Below are 21,732 nucleotides of genomic sequence, written 5' to 3'. Positions count from 1 at the left end.
CTTTTCGAGCTTCTCATACCAAGTAATTAAACATAAATTAATTTTAATTAACCTAATTTATAATTTAAAACCCTAACATTTAATAGAATTCAATTAACACTAATTAAACATAAATTACATGAAATTAATTGAGGGTAAGTGTTCAATATACCTATACCTCTAGAAGTGAAATGCGGCTGGTAAGGGTGACCGGCTAGAATGTGGTTGCCCCGCTGCTGGTAGAGAGAGAAAGAGAGGTTACCGTGGGTAGAGCTAGAGAGAGAGAGAGAGAGATGAGTGATGTAGAAAGAAATGAGTGTTTAAGGGGTGCTTGGAGTGTTTTTGAGGGTGGGAGGAGAGAAATCCAGTGAATAGTAAGAAGGTAGGAGCAAGAGAGAAAGAGGAAGAAAGGGATGTACAATGTTTAAAATTCGAGACGAGTCAGACGACATCTGTAGCTTATTAAAATGTTCTACTTTTTTAATTATTTTTTCAACTATATTACTTTACTAGTTTTTTTTAATCCGTGTTTAAAAATAAACTCAATTCTAAGCTACACGGATTTGTGCTCGACAAAGACTATCCAGGTTTCTTAAACCTGGTTTGTCTTTTTATTTATTAAATAACATTAACATGGGTTAACCCAACCGCTCCAGCCCATAACCATAGTCGGGTTTAATAACATTCGAGGAAGACCAGTTATTATAATTTGAAGTTCGTGGGTTAGGGTTCGGTAAAGACAGGGTGAGTGAGAGGAATTGGGCCAAGCTGGATTGGGTCAAGCTGGATTGGGTTGCCGAGCTGCGTGTCAGGTAGCCATTGTTGTCTCCTCGCTCTAACTGCAATAACAAGAAAGAAAAAAAAAAAATATTTATATTTTCGTCTCGGTAGTCAACTTCATAGACGGCAACCTCAGCAAGAAACCGACCTTCTCAAGTCCTTCCTTAACCTTACTTACTTTTTACCTTTTACTTGTATACTCTATCCATTACCCATCTAACACCTCTAATCTCAAATCATTAACGATCACCAAAGCGAGAAATGGCGATGCTCTTTCTGCTTCTCTTGTTCTCTTCTTCTCTGATTTCTGGTTTCACTTACGGGTAATTTACTCCCGCTACTCACCTTTCTTTTTCTTTTTTTCAATTTTCTGATCATCTTTTTATTTTATTTTATAATTTGCTAAATTAACAAGATGCGCAAGTGATTAAGAAGCTGTGTTGTGATTTGTTGGGCAGTGCAAAGCATGAGAAAGAGTACTGTGCCATGTATGATATCTGTGGAGCACGCAGTGATGGCAAAGTTCTCAATTGCCCCTTTCCTACCTCTTCTGTCAAGGTTGGTTGTTGTTGTTGTTGTTATTAATCCCCCTTTTCTGCATTTTTTAGTTGTATTTAAGTAAATAAAATTATGGGATATTGATTAATTAATTATTTATTGGTTTGATGTATGCAGCCTGATGACTATTTCTCTGCTAAGATTCAAAGCTTGTGTCCTGCAATTAGTGGAAATGTTTGTTGTACTGAGACTCAATTTGACACTTTGCGAGCTCAGGTCCAACAAGTAAGTCCGTCCCTCCCTCTCTCAAGATTATTACATTACAGGATGCTGTTCTTCTATGGTTTTTCTTTCTTGTTTTATAGCTTTTTTAAGGACTGATCCAGTTTAGTTCAGAGCATTGGACATGCTTTTTTTTTTTTTTTTTTTTTTTTCCCGTTTGCTTCATGTCATTTGTCTTGGGGAATGACGTGGAATGCATAATGCAATCTATTTGCAGGCAATTCCTTTGCTTGTGGGCTGTCCAGCTTGCTTGAGGAACTTCTTAAATCTTTTTTGTGAGCTATCTTGTTCACCCAATCAAAGTCTTTTCATCAATGTCACTTCTACCTCTGAGGTTAGCACGACCCTATTGATCTGTTATAATTTAATAATTCGTTTCATCAAGGCACCATTTGCTCGCTCTCTCTCTCTCTCTCTATCCTTTTTTTTTTTTTTTTTCAGAATTGTGTTTTAAACAATTTTCTCATTCTTCAATAGCCATCTTCTTGTTTTTTTGTTCAAGGTCAATGGCAATCTCACTGTGGATGGTATTGCCTATTATGTAACCGATGATTTTGGAGAAAGGCTCTATGACTCCTGCAAGGATGTAAAATTTGGGACTATGAATACACGAGCAATAGATTTTGTTGGTGGTGGTGCCAATAATTTTAAAGGTGACCTGCTATCTTGTGAATTGATGTTTGAACATTTAGTGCAGTCTTTTGCTATTGCTTCATCGCAGGTAAAATTGATAAATTTACCACTATGTGCTTTCGATTTCTAGATGACTGTTCCCTTTGATGCATAAAAAGGTCCCCGCCTAAGAAAATGCTCCTTGCTGCATTAGTTTCTGTCATTTTTTAATGTAGAACATCTGTCTCTGTTGCTATCCAATATTATTTTAATTTTTTTCTACTTTCTGTTCTTGTAGAATGGTTTGCATTTATTGGTCAGAAGGCACCCCCTGGGTTTCCTGGTTCACCTTATGAAATTGATTTTAAGTCAACTATTCCTGATTCATCAAAAATGGTCCCTATGAATGTCTCTGCTTATACATGTGGAGACACTTCACTGGGATGCTCTTGTGGTGATTGCCCTTTAGCTCCAGCGTGCTCTAGTTCAGAGCCACCTTCTCCGCCCAAGAAAGAATCCTGTATGGTTAGAATTGGGCCTCTCAAGGTAAGGACATGCTGTGACTTAGTTTCTTTTGTTTTGGTTCTTCTTTCTGTTTAGTGGTTTGACCATATTTTGTCATGTCAATGACTGAGATGTCTTGGAATAGTATGGAAAGTGACAGACCTGCATTGTTGTATATAATTTACTTGGTTTTCTCAAATTATGCTTGCAGGTTAAATGTCTTGATTTCTCTGTAGCAATCTTGTACATCATATTGGTTTTTGCATTTTTGGGATGGGCTTCTCTTAATCGGAAAAGAGAAAGAAGAGCTGCAGCCAGCAAAGAACCATTGTTGAGTTCGATGGATGAGGTTGAAGCTGATTCTACTGAAATCCAAAAGGATGGAAAGGTAGATAAACTTCTTGATTCTTCTCATCCAATTTCCCTTTTTTTCCATAGTATTGGTTGGTCTAATAAAATAGCACATCTCTCATTTAGAATGAGACATTTTCTCATTGGTCAAGAGTTTGCATGGGTTTTCTCTTTCCAGTATACGTGGTCATGGCATGGTCAGCTTTCACTTCTCGCCTTATTTAGTGCTCTTGTTAGATTGATTGCATAAAAACTAGCAAAACTTCCATTACTTCGAGGAACCACCTTCCTTCCTTTTAAATCTTACACTCCCAGTTCCTTGTAGGGTACACACTCTACTTCCTTCTGATTGTCTGAAACTGAGATCTTCAGCAATTGATTTTTTATTTTGCTTTTAGATTCATCTACACTCATGTCTTGAGTTTTCTAGGCATGCAATGCTAGTGGTCCTGGATCTTAATACATACAGGGGAACTTTTTTTTTTTTTTTTTAAATCTTTTATAAACTCCTTTCTTTTCTACTAACTAATGTTCTTTACGTCATTCCAAAATCTTTATTTTGTCATGTATTTCTTCTTAGATGGAGCCAATCTGTGTACCATTGTACCTTTTCGTAGCTTTAACTTCATCCCTCTTCATCACCCTCCTCTCCTTATTGTGCCCTAAGGTCTGCTACTGTACTCATCAGTTGCTGTATTTAGTAGACTTTGATCATGTGAATATTTAGTGGCACAGTGGCAAGTGCTCAAGTTGAAGTGTGGGGTGTGAATATGTGTTGATGTCTCATCTGTTTGATCACCATGGACACATTTGTGAAGTGCTTGTTATTGGGGTGTTTTGATGTGGTAGAAAGGCTATTTTTTGTGGGTTGGCAGCAATAGAAATGTTTTAGAATGCTGGAAATTGTCATTTGAGGCTTTGAGAAGCAGACTTGCTAGGTTTTGCTAAAGATTACATGCTTCTCTATGTTTTTTCGAAATGTGTTTCTTCTAGTCTCAGTGGTGCTTGTCCTACATTTCTCCTTGCTGTATGCCTGGCTATTTCTTTTTTCCCCCAAGTGATTGGTATTAAAGGACTAATTGACTACATGCTGAATAACAGGTGCCTCGGTTGATAAATAGGTTCCAACTAGATGGTGTTCAAGGACATATGTCAAGCTTTTACAGGTTGAATGCTACAATGCTTGAACCATGTGTTTACATGAAATATTCTGATAAATTCATAAGCTTACATGAAATATGCTGATAAATTCTCATGCTTCATCCAGGAATTATGGAAAATGGGTTGCTAGAAATCCTACTCTTGTCCTCTGCTCATCAGTGGCAGTTGTTCTTGTGCTTTGTATAGGATTAATCTGTTTTAAGGTGGAGACCCGGCCCGAGAAGGTATCCCACTGAAATCTATTCGTTTCATATTTTTCTAGAGAATTTTCCTTTTGGTGCACACTTAACTCTGCACATGTCAATCAATCAGTGTTCATCGATATAGCATTGCCACATGCTTATCTCTCTTTTTATAAATTAATTATGACAAATATAATTTTGTAGTTGTGGGTAGGTCCTGGGAGCAAGGCAGCAGAAGAGAAACATTTTTTTGACAGCCACCTTGCCCCCTTCTACAGAATTGAACAGGTTTCATTATTGCTTTTAATTTCTCTCTTTGATTTAATTTCTCATGATTTACTTGCCATGATGTATGCTTCTCTTCAATGTGAGGAAAAAATAAAGAAAAAGTCAATCACAACCAGGATGCTTCTTGTTTTTCCCTTTCACTCACATTTCTTAGCAACATCTGGGAACAGAAATAGAAGAACATTCCTAAAAATATTTAAGAGGTCAAGGAATTTCCATGTGATCAGAAGTTTTAAAATGTGGCTTGCAGAATGATAATTGCAAGCCAGATGACATACTACAATTATTGTGTTTAAGCATATTTTTTTGGTCAGACATTACATACACCATTTCTTTTTCCATGTGCTCATTTGTTTAATGCTTTTTTTATAAGAGAATATCTTGTTAGGTTAGTCTATGCTCCTGTAATAACCCAATGATTTTTTGTTCCTCTTATTTGATTTATTGGAAAACAAATTGGCAACTAGAATTTGGTTGAATCAAAATGTAATGGGGATGAAAAGATTTTTGGGAAGTTAAATAAGGACGAAAAAGGGCATTGATTGAAAATAATTGAAGCATCTTGATCAAAATATTTTTAGTAAGCTAAATCTATTGAAATATCGAATGCCATTTCTTTGTGTTTGCACTGTAAAGATAATGAGGCTGGATTTTTGTTTTGTGACTGCTTATCAATGAGAGAGATTTCAGTATAATTGAATCACAACTGTCACAACTTTAGCTACTGGATTTAGGTTGATATTAATGTATGTCTATTCTTTTCCTTTCAACCCCACTCACACTCTGAAAGCTTTCCTGTTTCAAAGTTTTCTGTTCCTTCATTCTTGTTTGATGGAAACTAATATCCACAGATGTGCTCTTTCTCTGATTATTCTCCTCCCCCTCCTATAGGATGGGATGTTCTAATGTACTTTTATATAAAATGCTTGACGTATCAATATTTGTGTGTGTCAGCTTATATTAGCAACCTTGCCAGATTCGAAGAATGACAAGAGACACAGTATTGTCACAGATGAAAATATCCAGTTACTATTTGAAATACAGAAGAAGGTATTCTGAGTTTCCAATATGTGAAAAAGTTGAAAGTTTTTAATCTAAAAAAGTATTCCTTTACTTTCTTTTAAATGAACAGGGTGGGTATATGCCCTTTTGTGCTCTCTTAATAAGAGCTTTGATACCATCTCTTTCTTTAACTCTTTACCAGGTTGATGGAATTCGTGCAGATTATTCAGGCTCAGTTGTATCTCTGACAGACATTTGCTTGAAGCCTCTTGGCGATGATTGTGCCACTCAAAGCTTGCTACAGGTTTTATTACATTTTCCTGCATCCGTATATTGTTTGCATCTTGAAGGGTGAAACTCGTATGCATTTTGTCCTCATCTTGTATAAGTGACAAACCAGAGTTGGATGGGAAGTCTTTGTCAGGCTTAGGGTATTGCCTATCTTTTTTTAGTGCAATTGTGGATGTTGAAATATACATGCTTTGTGTCTTCTCAAGATTTAAACAAGTTAATTAGCACGGTAGTATTTAATTTTCAAGTATTTACATCATATCTTTTTTTCCTTTCTTGATAGTATTTTAAAATGGACCCTGAAAATTATGATGACTATGGAGGAGTGGAACATGCCGAGTATTGCTTTCAGGTAATTCAATGACCCCCTTACACTTGAAATGTAGATATTTATGGAAATTTTTTTAGTGATCTTTGGTTATTTGATCGGTGCATTTATCTTCTTTAACTAAAATACTTTGAATTATATTTGTATTTGCTTATCTTTTCCTAGAGATGTTGGAAGAAGAGACAAGTTTCTTGCTAAGAAAACAAAAGAGAGATGTGAAGAATGAAATTCAAAGAATAAATCATCTTTGCAATCCTCAAATTTTTATTTTTCAAAAATGTGCACAGAATAATTCTGCACTTTCCCTAATGCCCATGGATAAAAACTAACTGATAAGTTATTACATATGCTGAAAGAAAAGATGTGGATGTTACTTCTAATGTCGCAATCCACTATCATTTTGGATGAAATATTTTTGGCTGAATGTAATTATCTCAGAGTCAATTCATCATCTGTTGTGTCTCCACTTAGCTTCTTCATAGTCAAAACTCATGTCAAAAACTTTTTCATGGTTGGCACATCTTTGAGAAGCAAGTTCATTTGTTGAAATGGTCAGTTTAGGACCTAGTTTTTCTGTATTTCAGATTTTGTGATTTTTCTAACCATTGGATGCATATTGACTTTCATGGCCTGCATTTTTCCACTTCCAGCATTATACTACTGCAGACACTTGTATGAGTGCATTTAAAGCCCCTCTTGACCCTAGCACTGCTTTAGGAGGATTTTCTGGGAACAACTATTCTGAGGTAAGGTGTTCAATCTTAGCACAAGAATATGACTCCGTGCTAACACTTTGATGTCATTTTTCAATTCAGGCATCTGCATTTGTCGTTACCTACCCAGTTAATAATGCAATTGATGAAGCAGGCAATGGAAAGTCTGTGGCATGGGAAAAAGCTTTCATTCGGTTAGTGGAGGTTAGTGGAGGTTTGAGCACTGCATTTGCTTTCTTTTTGCTCATTTACAGATTTTGCACTGTGTGAGATTCACATTGATGTTATTCAGGAAATTTATTCTCATTTCTATCGTGATTATGAAGTTTCTATGCAATATCATGTTATTGAACTCCCATGTCATATATTCTTGGAGCATTGCAAATGCTTTCATGGAAGTGTAATTTTCCTCATGGATTTAAAAGTATGTTATTAAGAATATACATTCCATGTACACACGTGAGAATTGGCCTAAATTTTGTAGTCTTGCTGGATTGAGGCATTAGAATGAGAACTGGGTAAGCAGGGCTAGAGCCTAGAAATTTATGTGCAGTTAGTGGAGGTTCTGTTTTGCTTTCATTAGTAGCAGTATGCATTTTGTATGATTTATCTGTATTATAACTTCAACCAATCCTATTGGCAGGAAGAGCTGCTGCCCATGGTGCAGTCTAGCAATCTTACACTTTCGTACTCGAGCGAAAGCTCAATTGAGGAAGAATTGAAAAGAGAAAGTACTGCAGATATTATAACTATAGCAGTAAGTCATTGGAGAATTTATGCTTTCATTTGGAAAAGCCACTGATCTAGTAAATAATTTGTGTCATTTGAGCATTGGCCTTGTTATTGATCTTAAGTTTGAAACTTATAACGTCCCTTCGCCCCTCCTCTTGTCCAACTTACTTTCAGGTGAGCTATGTTGTAATGTTTGCTTATGTTTCTGTGACATTGGGGGATGCATCACGCTTGTCTACCTTCTTTCTCTCATCCAAGGTATGATTTTACAATTGCTTTAAACTGTCATGCTTTATATGTTAAATGCATGGCTAAGTAGTCCTTGTATGAGAAATGCGGTTATGATTTCTCTAGAAACTCACTACTTGATGAAATGGTTCCAGGTATTGCTTGGTCTTTCAGGAGTTGTTCTTGTTATGCTTTCTGTCCTTGGATCTGTTGGATTTTTCAGTGCAGTTGGAGTCAAATCTACATTAATAATAATGGAAGTCATTCCGTTCCTGGTTTTGGCGGTAAGTTCAGTCCTAGCAGCCAATGTTGTGTTAGTACTGTATTTTTTCCAGTGGAGTTGCATCTGATTTTGATCTGTCAGGTTGGAGTGGATAACATGTGTATATTGGTGCATGCTGTGAAGCGCCAATCAATTGAGTTACCTATAGAGGAGAGAATAAGTAATGCACTGCATGAAGTTGGCCCATCAATTACACTTGCTAGTTTGTCTGAGATTCTGGCATTTGCTGTTGGAAGTTTTATTCCTATGCCAGCATGCCGTGTTTTCTCCATGTTTGCAGGTCCGAAGGTTTCCACCTGTGGTTTATTCACCATGGAATTTCATTTGTTCCCTCTGATTTTGACATTTTCCGCCTGCTTATCTGTAGCTTTGGCTGTTCTATTGGACTTTCTTCTTCAAGTCACAGCTTTTGTTGCACTGATTGCATTTGACTGTCGGAGAGCTGAGGATAACAGGATTGACTGTTTCCCGTGCATCAAAGTTCCATCACCTGGAGGATCTAATGAAGGTATTTAGTGGAGCATTCATTCTAGTTTGGGTTCTGTACTTGCCAAGTTCAGTGTTGAAATATACACTATACTTTTAGAATTACAATCTTTTCAGTGTTTTGCATATTGGCTCTGACGTGGTATGTTGGTATATAGGCATTAATCAAAGAAGACCTGGACTTTTGGCCAGATATATGAAGGTAACTTTTGGATATTGTACTTGCTATTCGAAATTTATCTATTTTCATTTGAGAATGCAAGTATTGTTTTGTGGACAGACATCAGTGTTTGTGTAAATATCTTGCCTTAATCCCTAAAATGACCTTTTGTATTATTATGATATTGTAGGAAGTTCATGCACCCATTCTTGGACTTTGGGCTGTAAAAATAGTAGTCATTGCTATCTTTGTTGCATTTGCATTGGCAAGTGTGGTAAGTATTTTTTTTTTCATGTAATTAATTTCCTCTTGATATTGTTCCTCCTCTTTCCATATTCATGCTTTGAAGTCAAGTTATTATTCTAATATTTCTTCATTTTTCTCTCTCTTAGGCACTATGTCCTAGGATTGAGTCTGGTTTGGAGCAACAAGTGGTTCTTCCCCGTGATTCCTACCTTCAGGTTTAAGTCCCCATACCTCAATTTGTTTATCTTGTAAATTTGCTCCCATTTTAGTATTTTGCGTTTTGTGTTGCTGTCTTACAAATAGAGTTGAATTTGTCTCAGGGTTATTTCAATAATATCTCCGAATATCTGAGAATTGGACCACCCTTGTATTTTGTTGTTAAAGATTACAACTATAGGTATCAGTTTTACTGCTATCTCACTACATTTTCTTTAATCTATCATCTTCGAAGTTCAAAGTTCTACTGTACATCATATATCACAAGTGCTGTGTTCATTTTTGGCTTGAATAATGGCAATTAATAACATCCCTCTATTCCTACTGTATTGTTAAGCAACATTATTCACACTAGGTATCTTCTAATAGTTTGTTTGATGCCCAATGGCTCTCTCACTCAGCTTGGAATCAAGGCATACAAACCAGTTATGCTCCATCAGCCAGTGTGATTCAAACTCCCTTTTGAATGAGGTAATGGGTCATAAAGTATTTTTCATTCCATATTTGGGGTTAAAGTATCACTTTTTTTATTCCACGTTAATAAACATGTCATATTAGTATGAAAAGGATTTTCACCTCGATACAGGCTGTGTTAGTATTAAGATATTTCCCACCTATATATGCTGCAGGTATCGAGGGCATCTTTAGTTCCAGAATCAAGCTACATAGCCAAGCCTGCTGCTTCATGGCTTGATGACTTTCTTGTTTGGTTATCACCAGAGGCCTTTGGTTGTTGTCGTAAGTTCATGAATGGTACTTATTGCCCACCAGATGATCAGGTTGGTGCTCATATTATACGTTGCTATTTTGTGGAAGTTCTACCTTTGTTTCTCTTTTGATAAACTGTATCTTTGCATTGACATTGTGGATTTGGTCTAATAGATTAGAAAATTTCTCTTTCTCACCTCTTATGTCATACCCATGCCATGTGACACTCGTGAACACTCCCAAGCATGAGCGGTGAACTACTCCGGCATCTTATTGCTACTGGTTGAGTTTTTGTGATTTTGTTTTATAAAAAATTCTTCTCTCGCTCTCTCCCTCTCACACACAGACCTGCCTGCGCACATAGACATATATGCTCTCAAGTCTGAAGAGTGGTGTCAGCATCTTATTTACATAGTTGAATTATCGTGATTTCGTGCTATTAGAGTTTTTGAGGTGTAAGAGTATCCACTTTGGATGAGACAATTTTTTTTTTAATCTTTCTTTGAGTCCATTCTGTGAATGTAGTTATATTGCATGAAATTGGATGGATTTTCTCCAGTGTAATAACAACTGGTGCAACTCTGAATTCATGCTTGTTATTGAGTTTGCTAGGTGTTGTTTACAGAACTTTGTCATATTAGTAGTAAACTGAAGCTAAAGTCTTTCTTTTCAGCCTCCTTGCTGCTCACCTGATGAATTTTCTTGTGGCTATGGTGGAGTTTGCAAAGACTGCACAACGGTGATGTCCATTCTCTCTCTCTCTCTCTCTCTCTCTCTCTGCGCGTGTGTGTGTTGGGGGGGGGGGAGGGCTAAGTACCCTTTTCACTTTATGAATATGTTCTAAAAACCCTTGTCACTTTCATGTGATACCATGTTATTCAAGTGGCCTATGACATGGTAAATGGATTGTTTTCTGTCATCTATTATTTGTGTGCACACAGCATATGTAAAGCAGAATTAATTTATTGTCAGGAAGAAAACTTTGAAGGTCTAACATTTTAGATTGATTCCAGTGCTTTCGGCATTCAGATTTGGTTAATGATCGACCATCTACAGTGCAATTTAGAGAGAAACTTCCATGGTTCCTCGATGCTCTGCCATCTTCTGATTGTGCAAAGGGTGGTCATGGGGCTTATACCAGCAGTGTGGATCTAAATGGTTAGTTAGATCGGCATTTTCTCCTTTTTTGAATGGCTTCATTTTGATTCATTTGCTTTTACACTGTATCAGGTTACAAGAATGGTGTTATAAGAGCTTCAGAGTTCCGTACATATCACACGCCGGTTAACAAACAAGTATGGAAGTTCCTTTAATGAATTGATACTAGAAGTGTAGAACATAGTTTATTCTTTTTCTTAGTTCATATTTTGATGCATACACCCATCTTTGCTTTATCTGATTCTCATTTCCGTAGGGGGACTATGTCAATGCTCTACGAGCTGCAAGGGAATTCAGTTCAAGAATTTCTGATTCCTTGAAGGTTTGGATTAAAAAATGTTTGTTATTTCTTGATGTTGTAAAGTGGTTCTAGAATGTTTGTTTTCAAGTAATAGATTTGGATAAACTGTTTTCTTTTCCCACCTGGACACTGAAGCATGATAGCACAATTAGTAAAATGTACTCATTTCTAGTTCCTTATTCTCCCTTGATGTTTTGCTATTTGTTGGCTAGCTTTTGATATTCAGCAACTAATAGTGCTCTGCCCCATGGACATGACACAAACATGTTTGTAGCCAGGCAATTAGTTCTTATAAATCATATATTCTGACCACGTTACATTATTCAAGACCTATTTATAAAGATTAATTATTGTACCTCATTACCAAATTCTATTTTTAGCTTCATGTCTGTGTCATGGGCAACCTGAGTTAGAGGAGAGGGGCCTGGAAACACAATTTTGTGACTAAAAATGTGGTACATATATGCATTTTGTGTAATTACTTAAAAGAGAGAGGGATGGGAGACCTATCCCTCTGAGGACAGAGTCAATGATGGGCCATGATTTAAGTTTTCCTACCTCTTGCATGTTATCTCACTAAATCTTTGTATTGTCTGCTGCAATATATTTCTCTGATATATATTCAGATATTTTACTCTCTTTACTTTGATGCAGATTGAAATCTTTCCATATTCTGTGTTCTACATTTTCTTTGAGCAGTACCTGGACATTTGGAGGATAGCTTTGATCAACATTGCTATAGCACTTGGTCAGTATTACAATACATGGTTGTGATGAATATAATCAAGTTTTTTGGTGTCTTGGTGGTCCATTATTTATGAAGTAGTCCTTGTTGTTGACACACTTGTTTCTTAGATGACGCAATGCCTGTGTGGACCGCATTAAAGCTGGTCATAAATTTTGATGGAACTTTTACTCTATCTATTTAATTGAATCTTTTTTAGTGCATTGAAATACAACATAACCCTTCTCATTAGACCACTTCGCAAAATCTTTATATGTTTTTTCTAGTTATAAAATTTGGAAACTGCAGAATCACCAAAATGTTTAGACATTTGGCCTTTTTACCATGTCCTTTTTTCAGCATGGTGAGATAATTGTTCTACATTTATTTTGTACTCTGTGCATTTGAGCCTTTTAAGCATCTGAATATTTTTTTTATACTATGCAGGTGCTATATTTATTGTATGTCTGGTCATTACTTCCAGGTTTAAAAACTTTCTCTGGTCCTTGTTTAGTTTTAATTGTTGCTATTAAATATAGAAGCTGTCTGCTGTCGAAGACACCTGGTTTGTGCGCCTTTAATCCCTTTGATTGCCTTTTGATGCAGTTTTTGGTGTTCAGCAATCATTCTACTTGTTTTGGTGATGATTGTTGTGGATTTAATGGTATAATGGTCAAAGAGAATCCTTCGCTTGTGTCTGATGATAAAAGTTTTACCATGGCACCCATCTCTATCTACTAGTCATTTCATGTACCTTTACCCTTTAATGTCAATTGTCTGCTAATAAATACACTTATTTGGTTTTTAAATCCTGCAGGGTGTGATGGCAATTTTGGATATTCAACTAAATGCAGTTTCTGTTGTCAACCTTATAATGTCAATTGGAATTGCCGTTGAGTTTTGTGTGCATATAGCACATGCATTCTTGGTTAGTATCTATAGTTGTGGCGACTCTTTGGTTTTTGGATTTTTTCTTGGACATGGCAGTAGCTGTTGAAGGGGATGGGGCATTACTCATGGGCTTCCAAAATTGCTTTTTTTTTTTTTTTTTTTTTTTATATATATAAAAATGACAGACAAGTACAGTGATTACCCTCGTATTTGACATCAAAACCTCTTGGAACTTCCATTGCCTAATACTTGCACCTACAGAATTGATGTGTGTTTACTAATTTGCTAATATTCTACAACCTTGTGTTCTTGACAGGTGAGCCATGGTGATAGGGGCCAGAGGGCAAAAGAGGCTCTGAGCACAATGGGAGCTTCCGTCTTCAGGTTATTGTCTGCTTTTTATGCCTTGTCATTGTATCATTTATGGTACCTCATTTAAACTTCATATCTGCACTATATATCAGTTTTTAAATGAAGGTGGTCATATTTTCAGCTGAAATTTCCTCCCAATAAGCGCATAATACTATGGATTCCAAATATAACTGTAAAAATATAAATGAAGCATTCACTTAATACCATTTATCTTCTTGAGGTCCATGATCGTGCTTTATGCTAACCATAAGCCAATAATTGATGATCTTTTATCTCCATGACTCTTGACAGTGGAATTACACTCACAAAGCTTGTTGGAGTGATTGTCCTTTTCTTTGCGAGATCTGAAGTGTTTGTGGTCTCTGCTTTATCCCTTTGTGCTTTCAATAGTTTTTGTCCATTCCAAGGATATAAAATAGCTTTCTGCGTTTTGCAGGTTTATTACTTCCAAATGTACCTGGCATTGGTTATTATAGGTTTCTTGCATGGACTGGTGTTCCTCCCAGTAAGTTGATTTTATCCCACTACCATAACCTTTGTCTGACTCTTGTATCTCTAGACATGCGTGCCCTTCCAAGTCCCCGGCTGAAGGGAATATTTATGCTTTTCCGGTAATGCCCTGTTTTGTGCCATTATGTAAATGTGATAGCTGAGCAGTGGAAGGTGACTGCCCAACGCAAAAAGAAAGCATGATGACAAAGGAAGAATGATGATCACATAAAGCTATTAGCTATTCGTTACTCGTCGTGGAATAATGACAACGGTCTATGTTTATGATTTGCAGGTGGTGCTGAGCGTGTTCGGTCCGCCACCAAGACATGTCATCATGGAAACAAGATGAGCTTCAACTTCATCACACCTGGGCTGATCAACATGCATAATGTAATTAAGAACATTGCAATACATAATTATGGAAAGAGTAGCACTACACTTCTAGTATTTGGGAAGAGTGTAATGCAACAACCATCCGGGGAAAACAGCTCAAGGCCAGGACACTTAGTACAGCCAGTTCAATTTATTTATCCCTGTCAAGATCCTTCAACTTTTCTGATTGGCTGAGAAGAGTCCAATAAAACTGGTGAAGACAAAACTGATTGGCTGAGAACCAAACGTAAAAATCGTGTGAGACCTGATCAATGAGATGAGACCGAGGACTTTGTTATTTTCGTTGTAGAAACAAGATTCCTAGAGCACAACTAGAAGTCTAGAACATTTCCGATTCCAACGCGATCGAGTCTGATTCTTTCTCTCATTTGGTGCTCCAAGAATCAGCATTAACAGTTGACCAAGGATCCCAAGCTGTCATGGCCACCTTTTCAAGCGCTCTCTCACCCCGCCAGTCCTCGATCAATTACCATCACTACCCGTTTCCTCATTCGCGCCGAAATGCTTAATGAACTCGATGATTTACCCTAGCTTCTCATCGCCTCGCTGCCCCAAGAAACCTTGCATTCTTCTCTTGTAACGTTCAATTTTTGAACCGTTCTAGCGAAATCGGGTCTTTCCAATCATAACATTTAGCAATCTAAATCATTGCGTTTTTTATTCCCTGAAAACCCGCCTTCGATCTACTTTTATAGTGTTCTCCCTGGATCACGTGCCGTGGAGATTGTGTTTCTTGGTTGTATAAAGAAATGGTGGCTCCAGAGACTTCGATACTTTCACTGTTTTCGTTGGTTTGCTTCGTGATTCGGGTTTGAACCTGCATTCTTCATGCCTCTGATTGATGGCTCAGGTAAAAGGGCGGGCAAGCAAGCAAGCATGAGGCCGGTGAACTTGCAGGAAAATGATGGAAATGGGTCAAGAAGGTTACCCCCATTCAGATATATCGTTGTACTAGACTGGGGCCAAGAAGGCTTACAAGATTGGGTATCCCCAGGGGGCTCACGATTGACAGAGGCATGGCATTGAAGCCATGCTGGCTTTGACAGGACAAGATGAAAGGATTGATAGTCCAATCCCATATTCCAGGGAGCATTCAAGAAGCAGGCATGCATAGATATAATGGCAAAGCCTAGTTTTTTATCCTTTTGAGACAAAAAATTCATTTCAAATCCAATCCTACTGATGCAAATTTACATGATTTATGTGCAGTCAACAGTCAACAGGCTGGCTTGAACCAATTATTTATTTCCTCTAAATTGCCACTGAACTGCAAATTAAGATTCAATGGCTGCGATGCCGACATGAAACTGGAAAAGATCCCTTACAGAATCCTGGGCCATTTCATAAGCTACTAGATGCATATCCAAAGCAAAAGTCACCAAAGACAAAAATTTACACTCTTAATCCCAGATGCCATGACCTCTTAGAAACTGACTATGGCATTAGAATGGCCCTCCACCTCCCAATAAGCTCACAGAACCCGACGAACTTCCCAGATGTGGTCGAGAAGGTTGATTAAGGGACATTTTGATTGTGTGGCTCTCAGACAGTTTATAGACATCTTTACACTCCTCAAGGTCAGCATCGCATGTCAAGAGAACCCACTCTTGATCGTCGTCCAAATACTTGAGATCCATTCTACAAATGTCGTCTATATTGAAACGCCTTGCAATTTCTTGTTGCAAGTCCCTGAAACCCCAGCTCGGTTGCAAGGCGAACCTGATTTTGTCTGCTTCAAAAGTGGCCTTCACTCTAAAGCCATTCCTATCACGTATAATCTGGCTGCTACTTTTTGGGAGGGGTGGCAGAGTCTCTGGACTTGGAAGGTCACCAAATGTTTTGAAGCTTTGAGATCTTATAAGAAGCTCTGATTCATCACGATTCAAGGCATGCAATGCGGCATCACTGTGTGTTCTCTTAAGCACACCAACCGGGTCCTCTACCAATAATGGATCCCCACTAACTGAGCCATTATTGGTGGTTGTGTGCTGCTTTACTCCAGTGGAACAACAGATACTTGATCCAGAGCTCTGACTAGATGATGAGGATAAGGATTTTGAAGCACTAGCTGCAGCACTAAATATGCCATTCTCAGGGTGAGGGTTTGATTTATTGGAATCATCGTTTGTCTGGCTTGATGGAAAACCACCAGTAGCAGAAAAATTTGGAAATGTCAATTCTGGGAAAGTGTTGTAGAAGGAACCAATTTGTATGGCACCCTCAGCACCTTGAACTGAGTCAATCACAAGTTGAAGTTTCTTCAACGAGTGGCCAACCTTCTTAATCTTTCGAGAGGGCCAACGGTTGATGCCATGCTTCCTGCATATTCTTTTCAGAGTGGTGGGACACACTGCATTAGGAATAAACTAGGTCAGCCTATTCATGGATAGATAAGAAGAATCAACACGCTATTTTTACAAAATGAAACAAAGTCGGATCATGCAAATCAAGGCATGGCAGGCTCAACAATGAAACAGGGCTAATGGAATCTCATACAATGACACAACCTGCAAATATCAAGAAGCAAAAGATGGCATGCCCTCGCTAGGAAAACTTCAGTATAATGTTGTGAGAAAATATGAGAACAAAGCAGACAAAGTGAAGTTCAGTGATAAATTCAACAGTTATATACGAAGAATGATCAAGGAATTTGAGAGAGAAAGAATAGCATATTTGTTATGAAGGCTCATTTTGGGATGACTTTATAGATGCAATGCATTTCTCCAAGTATCAGTCTGGTATGTGTGCATAAACTCGTTTTCACCATCCTGTGTTCTCAAGTTACAACATCATGAACATATAAGCACCAAATGTATAGATAAGAGGCTAAAGAAATATCTTTTAACGAGTAGTGCTGGCTCTTGCAAAAAGCAGTAATCGATTCCAGAAAACGGTGTCAAACTTTTAACAACAAATGAACAGCAGGATACTAGTACTCAGAAAGTCAGAATGGTTGAACTTTATGCAAACATTAGTCTAGTCAAGCTTCCAGGTCGTTACGATAGGAAGGTCTCCATTATATCTAAGACTGCATCAATGAAGAAAGGCTCTTAAGTTCTATATTAGATATGTTTTTGCTAGCTCAGTGCCTAATATTTTCTTGAATAAAAAAGTGGAAGAAAACATGCAATTTCTAGTTGTTGTAAATGTTCTTGTACCCCCAATACTCTTTGCAGCATCTTTAAGGCTTCCTGCAAAGTACTGTCGAAGAACTTGCAAGCTTATTGTCTTCTCTGTCTTGGTTCGTCTCTTGTTGCCTGATTTTCTGCTGCCTACTGAGTGGCGTTCAGCAGAAGCAGCATCTGTAGTAGTTTCATTACTACCTTTGGGTACAGAATTTTGTTGAAATTTACCAAACTCTGGAAATGCTTGCTTGTGGTACAATTCATCTTGAGTCTTACCCCAGTGAGATGTCACCTTGAACTCTTCTTTATTTTCCTCCTTTGGATGGTCCCATGAGACGCAGACACCTTTACCTTTCTGCTGAGCCTTCGCAACACGGGCAATCCAGGATGACCCTGCTTCAGAAGATTCTTTGAACAAAGAAGATGCAAATTTCTGAGTTTCATCTTTATCAAGTCTCTCATCTGAAGCAACTACCATTTTCTTGTTGACAGTTTCCTCAAGCTCCTTGTCCATGACAACATGCAAACTCCGACAAGCCTGTTTTATGGTGATAGGCAATATGTCCCACATTCGTTTTTGTTCTTCAGTGTTACAGCAATCCTTTGGAAAGAAAAACTCCAAGACAAAATCAACCGGTCCAGCATCGGTGCTTTGTACTGGAATTGCTATAGCAGCACGCAACTCAAACATCTTAGCATGGTGAGAGAGAGGATAATCTGTCTTGCTAAACGCTGCTACATCAATTGAAAAACACTGTTTTCTTGTTGTGAAAGCTCTCCCAGCAATCCCCTGACCAAATGAAAGGTATTGCTCAGAACATGCCACATAGAACCCGGAGTAGTCTCTCTCAGCTACAAAGCAAGCAGAGTTCACCGTACAAATACAATTAGAATAGTTCTCATCAAAATGCCGGCATCCACCTTTACCTTGCCGGAAACATGGGGCCCACGTTAGTGCTAAAGGTAATCTATGTGCCTTGCAAACAGACTCCAAAATCTCTGATATCTCAGGAACTGCAGCTTGGCAAAACTCTTTGCAAGCCTGTGAAAAGAGAAGCATGCATGTGGTCTCACTTGTAAATCATAAATTTTTAGACATTTGAATCTACAGTGTTTGTAAGACATCATCCACTCACCTTCAGGCTTGGAGGGCGGAAGTCTTTTGGACTCCTAAGATCAACAGCCTGCATGTCACTATACTTATTAAACAAAAATACAAGGCAGGATAAGTTGTGGTTCAAAGGAAGGATAAGTTATATTATGAATAAACCACTGACTGTTGGTGCTTTTGAAAGGTTCTCAATACAATAATAAAAAAAAAAAAAACAGAAGTCGATGAAAAAGTGTTTTTTTTTAAAGGAACAGAGTACTAATAATCAAAACAAACAAGAAAGTAAGGGAGACTTGAGTAAAACCACAGAGGATAGAGCCAAATGTATGATAGCTTACCAGCCAGTTACAAATACTCATCAAGTATGATAGATGAGTGCATGTTCAAGAGTAGAGAGAGCCTAAGGATAACTTGCAATGAAGAAAGGTTGTCAGATTTAAAATGCAAATGGGCACTTTGGCTAGACATTACAGATTATAACATTCATCCATATGTTGATTTCCATTGTTCTTGAGCAAAATCAACAATTATAGTTGTGATGCATGTAAGAACAAGAAGATGAAGAAGTAAAAGAAACAGACCTCAAGAGCTTTGCAGACACTTTCTAGCTCTGGAAGATAACTGACGTCTTGAGTGGTTGTCACGACCTCAATAACACCCAAACAAGTTCTGCTGCCCTGTTCAAAAACAGGAACCGCAAAGGATCCTCTTATATTGAATTGCTTCGCATGATTTTTACGTGGATACTCAACCCGGCTGAAGTAACTAACATCTGGTGTCCACTCAGGCAACTTCCTCAAGAAAACTCGACCAGGCAAACCAACCATCTCTTTTGAATCCTCCTCTGCTGGGAACTGAAATTTTTTTGAAACATTTCTGTAATTTGCAAGACTATGGCTTTTAGGATCAAGCAAGTATGGCTGGCCAAAAGTGGTGAGGACATGCTTGCCTTCTTTCTTTATAGGCACCCATATCTGAATAAGGAGATCCCTATCCTTGGTGCATTGTTTCAACTGTCCTATAGCATGCATCAATCTCTCTCTTACCCCAGTAGATGATCTCGCATTGTTAGTTGGTGCAATCCGCAACCTTCTACCCAATTCATTGTTCTCAACTAGAAAACCTCCAGATTGGACTGAAGATGCAGTAAACGGGTGAATATTCTGGATTTGGGATCCGATCACACCAAGTTCCTCTATTTTGGGACTTCCTACAGGCGGGTTCTCATCACAGTTCTTTTCTGTTGCTACTTGATAGTTCTCTTGACAAGGATTTACATTCAAATTACCGCTGTTGGACTCAAAAAGCGGAAAATATTGCTTAGGGTCATTTAGATCATCAGAGGCTGAGGTACCAGCCTGCAAAAAACCGAACTCATCGGCAGTCTCAAAACAGCATCCATCATACAAGAGTTCATCCACAAAATCCAAGTCCATGGCAGCATCCGAGAAGTTCCCAAACGAAGAATCAGGAGCAAAAGCACCATTTCCATCATCCATGTCGAGTACTTGCATTGAAAATTTGTATCCAACAACTCCTAGTAAATCTGAATTTGCAAACTTTTATCACGATCCGAAACACAAAAGAACAGTAAAGATGAAAAACAAAAAGAGGAACTTCCAGGAAGGATTGCGATCGCTTGTATCCGAAAACCCAATATGCCCATCTTGCAGAAACATTGTCAACAAAAAATTGTTTTTGTGAACTGCTGCAACTCACAAATGCATTTCAGATGAAGAAATACCTACCACACCATCATTCAGAACCAACACAACAAGTTAATTATACTATTAGCAAGTACAAAATATGATCAATTGACCACCTTGATTATAATCTTAAAGAACAACTTGTGGTTGACTCTACATCAACTATTTATCAAGCCCTAAGCTACATATTATTACAAGCAACAACTTTAATTCTTCAGGAAAAAAACTAAAAACCCCGAAGCAACCAGTACTTAAGCCATGATGTCAGTCAGTTATCACAAAAGAGAGAGAGAGAGAGAGAGAGAGACCCATTTCTAATATAGCTTCTAGGCCAACAGTAAACACTGAATTCAAACAAACAGTTGCAGATAAAAAGAAGAAAGAGACAGGTAGACAGACAAACACATGAAAGAAACAGTAGTGAACGAAAGTGAAAGAGAAAGAGAAGTAGTACAAGTAACTTACTTTTATTACAAGTCTCTGTAGTAAAACAAAAACAAAATCAGACAGAAGAGCAGGAGGTAGCTGTAGCAGCAGCAGCAAGTACATAACCTAAGGAGCAACAAAGATTCTGTTCAGTGAAAGATGAGTTGGGTTGAGACAAGAAGGCTAAAGAAGGAAAGTAAAGGGCATCCTGGTTTGAGTCCGTAGTACAGCTACAGAGAGAGAGAGAAGAAAGAGGAAATTATCCTCAGTTGTGGCGCAGACAGCTCTATAGTTAGTTCCCTGATGGAAGCCGATTTCCAAGTATTTGTATTTTGTAAAGGCCACAAAACTATGCCAACTATCCTCATTCTCAGCCCACTGCGCGTGAAGAATCTTCTCCCTCCCTCCCACACAACACAGACAACAACAAAATACTATTTAAATTTATTTATTTATAATATTTTTTAATCATTGACTATCATCTTGAAGGGTTTTTTTTTACATCGTGATTCCAAGATTCATATATGAACATCAAACAAAACTCATCATATATGACCCAATCACTGCATAATATCAAACTTCAGTTACCTGTACATATGCAAGCTTCCTATGAGGTCAGGCTTGTATAAAGATTAAATGGACACTGCCAGCAACAACCAGTGGTAAGAGCTTGGATTAATAGGTTTTTTTTAACTTGGTCTCACCTTCTGATTGTTAATATTAATAATAATTAAAGGTTTATTTAGTTACTAATTTCAAAATTTACAAAAATTAATTAAAATATACGTAAATTAGTCGAATATTTTATATATAAATAATAAATAAAAAAAGGACACCGCCATGCATACATAGTCTGGTTTTGGAAGTCTTTAATACAGTAGTGAAGAGAGGGGTAATTAACTGATTGCGAATATTTTTTTATTCTTTAAGATCTCAAAGTTTGAGAATTAATTAATAATTAGTGAGGTATGTTGGATGTTATGGTGGTGTACTATACGTATAC

The 21,732-nt window shown here is 37.6% G+C and overlaps 2 protein-coding genes across 4 annotated transcripts; one reads left to right on the top strand and one right to left on the bottom strand.

Annotated features, from left to right (window-relative positions):
- The first annotated feature begins 757 nt into the window (after positions 1 to 757).
- On the top strand, positions 758 to 14,566 carry LOC118032297 (uncharacterized). The gene is made up of 38 exons (XM_035036966.2): positions 758 to 1,082; positions 1,218 to 1,317; positions 1,435 to 1,542; positions 1,757 to 1,873; positions 2,042 to 2,192; positions 2,450 to 2,697; positions 2,867 to 3,043; positions 4,108 to 4,172; positions 4,274 to 4,391; positions 4,554 to 4,637; positions 5,592 to 5,687; positions 5,842 to 5,943; positions 6,214 to 6,282; positions 6,909 to 7,004; positions 7,074 to 7,175; positions 7,615 to 7,728; positions 7,878 to 7,961; positions 8,087 to 8,215; positions 8,296 to 8,494; positions 8,582 to 8,722; positions 8,859 to 8,902; positions 9,051 to 9,134; positions 9,253 to 9,321; positions 9,427 to 9,503; positions 9,724 to 9,793; positions 9,952 to 10,101; positions 10,704 to 10,769; positions 11,044 to 11,188; positions 11,261 to 11,325; positions 11,445 to 11,510; positions 12,144 to 12,237; positions 12,661 to 12,697; positions 12,820 to 12,877; positions 13,031 to 13,141; positions 13,421 to 13,488; positions 13,768 to 13,834; positions 13,913 to 13,981; positions 14,261 to 14,566. Exons 1-38 carry the CDS (start codon positions 1,021 to 1,023, stop codon positions 14,315 to 14,317), a joined length of 3,759 nt encoding a protein of 1,252 aa, XP_034892857.1. The 5' UTR covers positions 758 to 1,020; the 3' UTR covers positions 14,318 to 14,566.
- A 1,010-nt stretch (positions 14,567 to 15,576) lies between these two features.
- On the bottom strand, positions 15,577 to 21,147 carry LOC118032299 (protein NLP2). Of its 3 annotated transcripts, none has more exons than XM_035036972.2 (5): positions 20,769 to 21,147; positions 19,179 to 20,341; positions 18,623 to 18,670; positions 17,520 to 18,528; positions 15,577 to 16,711 (listed from the first exon to the last, which is right to left on the bottom strand). In XM_035036972.2, exons 2-5 carry the CDS (start codon positions 20,109 to 20,111, stop codon positions 15,804 to 15,806), a joined length of 2,898 nt encoding a protein of 965 aa, XP_034892863.1. In that variant the 5' UTR covers positions 20,112 to 20,341; positions 20,769 to 21,147; the 3' UTR covers positions 15,577 to 15,803. The 3 variants fall into 3 exon arrangements, with proteins under 3 accessions (XP_034892863.1, XP_073267611.1, XP_034892864.1); XM_073411510.1 differs by having other exon boundaries at positions 19,179 to 20,263; XM_035036973.2 differs by having other exon boundaries at positions 19,179 to 20,143.
- Between the last annotated feature and the right edge of the window lie 585 nt (positions 21,148 to 21,732).

This window comes from Populus alba, chromosome 9 (genome assembly GCF_005239225.2).
Source record: "Populus alba chromosome 9, ASM523922v2, whole genome shotgun sequence".
Lineage (NCBI taxonomy): Eukaryota > Viridiplantae > Streptophyta > Magnoliopsida > Malpighiales > Salicaceae > Populus > Populus alba.
The sequence above is the reverse complement of the archived record's forward strand: the minus strand, read 5'-3'. Positions and strand labels throughout refer to the sequence as shown.